Source organism: Gavialis gangeticus, unplaced genomic scaffold (genome assembly GCF_001723915.1).
Source record: "Gavialis gangeticus isolate Ggan-Ray unplaced genomic scaffold, GavGan_comp1, whole genome shotgun sequence".
Lineage (NCBI taxonomy): Eukaryota > Metazoa > Chordata > Crocodylia > Gavialidae > Gavialis > Gavialis gangeticus.
Window position 1 is genome coordinate 20,292,117 of NW_017729011.1, and position 5,964 is coordinate 20,298,080.

Consider the following 5,964-nt stretch of genomic DNA (forward strand, 5'->3'; position numbering starts at 1 on the left):
TTTTATTGTGCATCAAGGTGAGCTCAATCGATAGTCTGTAGGTATACCCCTTGTCTGTCCTACATGCTTTCTTTTCCCTAGTGTCCTGTGCTCCTTAACTGAGCCCTTATATTCTGCCCCATAAATGAGGGCAACTAGGTGGTTGCCTTTTATATTAGTGGACTGTTTGGCAAGACTGGGCACCGGGATATTAGGGAGATAGGGATGATATCCACTCCCATGCAAAGGATCTGCACCAAACTATGCCATTTAAAGTCCATGTAAACCATCCTTTGTAAGGCTTTGGAAGGGGGAAATGTTGGCATGCAGCAAGGGCTTCTGCCTCCTTGTGTCCGTGTGAGCCCAGATCTATGTAGACCTCCGCCACTTTCCAATGCTAAGTGATCTAAGACATCCCCCAACCATATAAAAACCAACAGCCTGGGGGCTTAGGTGGAAGCAATTTTTTGCCCAAGAGCACTTTTCACCCTTCACCCTCACTGAGGGAATGGGCTAGTGTTTGGGGGTTTTTTTCCTTTCCTTTTAATCAAACACCTTTCACACTCAAGTAGCTATTAAAAATTGTTGGGTTATGATAGAAAGCACAAGGCTCTGTTTAATGCGGTGTCATGCTGTGTTGTATCCTAGGTGGCACAGAATAGCCATCAGCGTGCAGAAGAAAAATGTCACTTTGGTTTTGGACTGTAAAAAGAAGGTCACCAAGTTCCTCGACCGAAGCAACCATCCTATCATTGACGTCAATGGCATCATTGTATTTGGAACCAGGATACTGGATGAGGAAGTCTTTGAGGTAAGGTGCAGGCGTGAGCTGTTGGGGAGGCTTTGCAAAGCCTATGAGCTGCTGCTCTGGGTGATGAGTGGTGTATACAGCTCATTGGTGGGGCTCGTTCTGCTATTGTATGAAGCTGGGACCCGTCCAAGTTTCTCTGCTAAAGAATGTCATACGCTTGATTTACCAGATAATACATTTCTGTTGTAGTAGTCATCATACGGGGGTCAAGTTCTCACCTGGTTCCACTTGACATTCATCCATTGCTTCCAACACAGCTCCATAGACTTGCGTCAGCTGATACATCGGGCCAATCGATTTTATTGCAGTATTTCTAATTTAAGGTACATCTGTGTCTGATTTTTGTGCAATGCAAGAGAGAAGAGGAGCTCTGGATTCATTTAGAGTATTTCTGGAGCATGAGTGCCTGTAGATTCAGTGGTTGGCTTGAATGCAATGAAGTGGAGTTTAGCAGTGAGAAGCCTGTAAAGGAGATATGTGGCTGTTTGGGCCAGTTGAGCTACTGGTTTCTCTTAAAACCAGCTGCTGAGCGACTCAGTATCTTATCAAAATCCCATCTGATGTGGATACTCGTAACCTTCTTGACTCATCACCGCCATTTCGATCTGGTGATTCTGGTTTGGATTCTGGTCCAGAGAAGCTGTTTTTCTGTAATACTCAAGGAAGTCGCTTGCCTAACATATATGGAGGATTAGTACAGAATTGCCCTTTATCACAATGGGGCTTTATGTGTCCCCATCTTTTTCTGTGGCTAGGAAGTAGAGGCTAAGGAAAGCAACTCCTTCATTCTCAGGGATACAAGAAAGTCCTAGGGAGAGCTGCTGCCCCTGCCATGGGCTCAACGATGAATCCCAATCTCTTCACTCGCTCGTCTCATCACTCTTCTAGCTGGTTGCTCCCAACCCTTCCCCGCACAGTCGTTTTTATTTAAAAAAAAAAAAAAAAAGCCTTGCACTGTGTACTGTTCCTGTGCAGATCTGCTTAATCAGTGTTAAAACAGAGATAGCCAGATCCAGGATTATAGATATTTCCTCCATTTGAGATGCTTTCTGCCATTTGGCACCTAGCTTGACTGACGAATTTCACCCTACGTATCAGTTAAGCTGCGGTTTCAGGGATCCAGTCGACTTCTTTGTCTCTTGTGTGTCCAAGAACATTGGCCTTGACTCTGCCCTTGTGTACATGGGTGTAAATCTGTAGGAGCTCTGCTGAAAGCCGTGAACCAAAGCCAGAGTAGCTGGATTCAGAATTAGGTCCGTTGCATTGCATGTCTTACTGATTGCATTTATCACGTTGCGGCTCCTTAGAACTAGTTGAATAACACAGGAGAGGAACAGGGAACGTCTCCAAACCAGGGCGACCGGTGAATTTAGCCCACATCTGCACTGTCCTATCCATGACTCAGAAGGAAAATTCCAGGCTGTTTAATATTACCGACATCTGGGAGCTGTTCTGCTGTAAACAGAGCAAAAAACTCAAGTGACTGAACACTGCTGCCAAATCCCAGCTAGGAGGATTCTGGCTGTGTCTCTAACGGCATTAAATAAATGTTCCCGGGGAAATATAGCAATTAAGGAGGAAGGTAAAAGCTGGGTTCAATGTGCATTGGAGTGTCTTTTACCAGGGTTGGACTTGTTGCCAGAAAAAAAAAGAAGAAAATCAGCCCTCCGATCAAATGCTGTGTTGAAGCAGAGCGATTATGTAAAGCAGTGAACCTTGTCGGAGTATTTGGTCCTTATGAATCTAGTAGACTCTCTTGAAGAAATCCGTGTATGACATCCAGACTAGAGGACAGCCAAGATGGCATTTGTGAAAGAGCTCCTTGAGTCATTTGAAGTGGCTTATTCCATACTAATACTGAGTTGCCTAGTGAAAGAGCTCCTAAGAGGAACTGCATACTTTCTATTCCTCATAATGGGATCCTCTGCAGTAGCCAATTTATGGGACGTCTGGAATTTGTGCAAGCCAGGAGGTGCTCTCACAAATGACGAGGACTTAAAGCCGTGTGGTTTTCATAGCTGTCCTGAAAGCTTGCCGTACCCCCGTAATGGGCTGGCTTTTCACGGTCGTCTGGAAATAAGACTTCTAGCCACTCGACTAAACAAGGGGGGCATGTTTGTGAAGATGGCAATGCTGTGTTGAGTCCGGCGTGAGCATCATCGGGGAAAATGAACTGGCCCTGATGAAAGCAGGCATCTGTCTTAGTGGGAGGAAAAAAAGACCCATTGCATCTTCTAGCCATCAGAGAGAGTCTGTTTCCATGGTGTTAGCACTGATTACAATACACATCAGCTAGATGATTGCAGGCACTTAGAGAAAAGCCCAGAAAAATGATTTTACCAGGAGTGGGCAACTTGTCAGAACAACCGAGCACCTTGCAATACTTGCTTCAGATTCCTGCTTGCTTCCCTCCCCGCCGCCTCCACTCCACGAGGAAGGAGGTTTTATTTGTTAACGTGTACACACACACACACAAATCAGGATGTCGATAGTTGTCAATTGGATATACAATTAAATGCAATTAAAAGGGTTTCATGAAATCAGCAGGCCGTAACCTGATTTTCCTCCCTTTCTCAGTAACCTAATTTCCTTTGGGTTTTTAACCCTTGCAGTCTGAAGTCCTGAGGAGAAAGTAGGTGTGGAGAAAATCTTGGTAAGAACGATGGAAAAGGATGCACCTTGCTAACAAGCCCTGGAAAGCTGTTTACTAATATCCAGACTCTGAACCTGGTCCACTGACATTGAAGCTATCCCGCCGCCTGTCAGGGCACGTTTTTTGTGTAAGCCTCGAGCCGTTAATCATGCATTTTGAGGTGTTTTCTATAGCTGTAGAGATGGAAGACTGCTAGGAGTCTGTAGGTTTTCCTGGGAACTAGGAATAGGTTGGAATGACAGATACAGAAATATTTGGAGGCTCGGATCGTGTTCATCTCAGTACAGACCAGCAAGTGCGCAAAGTTGAGGGAGCTCATATGCTTGCCCGACCTCCGCTGGGAATGAAATCAAGTAGAACTTGAATGGATCATTTTTTTTTTTGAAAGTTTAAACAGTTTCATTCACATTTTTAATGGTGGAGGAGGGGTTTACAAACCAAGCAGAACTCCACTACAGCCATTAGTTCATTATAGAGATTTAGGCTTCTTTGCTAGTCTGCTGCGTCACAGTTATAGTCCGACAGGCAAGGTCAGAGGAGCTGCAAAATATTTCTGCAGCACAACACTCATCCAGTGGAAAAATGACTTCCTCTCATTAAAATTCAATTAGTTCTGAGGCTGTGTGGATCTTTCTGTGAAGCTCTGGGAAGGCCGGGTATGTTTGAAAAGGGGCCAAGCCCAAAGCCAGGTCACACAAGTTAATTTTTCTGCCGAGACCTTGTTCAAAATAGAAATTTAGAAAAGCTCAGAAATGTCAGGACAGGGATTGGCAAGTGGCGGCAGGCCTTTATGCTGGGAATGAGAAGACATCATTGTGAAATAGCAACGAACCTTTCAGCAAAGAGAGGGAAAGAAAAGAAGTAGCCAACGGAGCAAGATTAAATGACTTTTTCTCCTCCTGGAGTGCAGTAAGCAATGCTCTTGTGGTTTCAGTGACCTGCGAACTTGGACTTCCCGTTGCATATACCTGCCCTGAGAGAGGTAGCATGTGTTTTGTTTTTTGTCCTTTTTTTTTTTTAAATACTGTATAGTAAAAGCTAATGCCCCCCTTTTTTTTATTGGACGCCAACTAGAAGGAGAGCCATTGGTTCAGAAAAGCCTATGCTTGGTGTTGGATACCCAGTTTCTATACATCTCATAGTCCAAGACTAGGGGTCACTGGCACATCTTGACTTATGAATGAAAAACTGGTTGACAAACACAAAACCTGTTAACCAACACAGAACATTTTGGTTCACGGGTGACATTCTGGTGACCATGTGTGTGTTATGAGTCCAGTGCTTCGGGCAATATGCTTGTGCTTCCTGGCTTGACCAAACCTTCCACGATATCCTGTGGTCTTCCTCCTTGGAGAGCCACTGTGAGGCATTATGGGAGTCCCATGGATGTGTTGATTCATGTCAGCTCTAATCTTTACATTTTGCATTGAAAGACCGCGAGGGAAATGAGAAATGTTGGCCCTGGCTGCATCACCTCGATGCTATGCTGAGGCCAGCCCACTCACTCCCATACCACATGCCCTGCATCTTGAATGTGAGGCAACGCGATCACGGTGGGATGGCCTTGAGCGTGTGCCATTAACCACCTCTGATGCAGAGATCAGAAGAGCAGTGCCAGGGTGATCGCATTGCTTCATTGCTGGGAGTTGGCTTGTGTGGAACATGTGCATGGGGTGTACTTCCCAGTCAATGTAGACATGAATGTGGAGGTTGACCTTTGAGGGCACTGGGGCAGACACATACATGTATAGACTTTAGGGCCAAGTTTTTAACTTTTGATGCTTCTGCTGGTTTCTCAAAGCCTACATTTATGCATGTGCTGTGGCAATAATGTGAGCTTAGCTCAGAGATCTGGATTATACACCTCAGATGGCAACCATCCCTGCCATCACTGGAAGGCAACATCCTTTCCAGTGCTGTTCCTTCTCCATCGAGCTAAAGGCATTTGGTTGGAACATTGCAGCATCTGACCAGGCAAAGTTTGGCAAGATTTTGACATAGCATGCCTGGTGGTATCATCCAGTTGACCAATGCCCTATACGCTCTAGGATCGCTCTCATGGCCCTTTTCCAAAGGTTGCTTTGTTATATTCTTGCCTGTTTTCGTGGGCTGCGGAGTGGTCTATTAGAGAACCAGTTCAGGCAGCTAATGATTGAATAGGTCCTTGCAGATTTGCAGAGCAAGAAATGGTGAGGGATGAAACCAAGTTTAAAACCCTCAGTGTTTAGTTAGGCTGCTGGCAGTGGCTTTTCATTCTGGAGATGGATGTGTGACAGGAGCGGACAACGCGTGGCCTGACTGTTCGGGATCTTTGGGAATGAAAAGTGCTGCAGGATACCACTGGAGCACAAATCCTATAGCTATACTGGCAAAGGCTTTAAGCAGGGTGTTGGACGCGATGGTCCCCTCCAACCCTAATTTTCTGTGATTCTATATGCATGGCCAGTCCATTTTGGAAAAATCCTTGGAAATTTCCAGGATGATCACTTTTGTGTAGGTGCTTATGAACACTTGCATACAA

General features: G+C 45.2%; 1 protein-coding gene across 2 annotated transcripts in view; it reads left to right on the forward strand.

The window, feature by feature from the left end:
• Positions 1 to 5,964, forward strand: part of COL5A1 (collagen type V alpha 1 chain) — a 295,334-nt gene that overhangs the window by 88,223 nt on the left and 201,147 nt on the right. For both annotated transcript variants that reach the window (XM_019510780.1, XM_019510779.1), the window contains exon 4: positions 628 to 790. In XM_019510780.1, the coding sequence (XP_019366325.1) occupies positions 628 to 790 (163 nt within the window). The remainder of the gene's footprint in view (positions 1 to 627; positions 791 to 5,964) is intronic.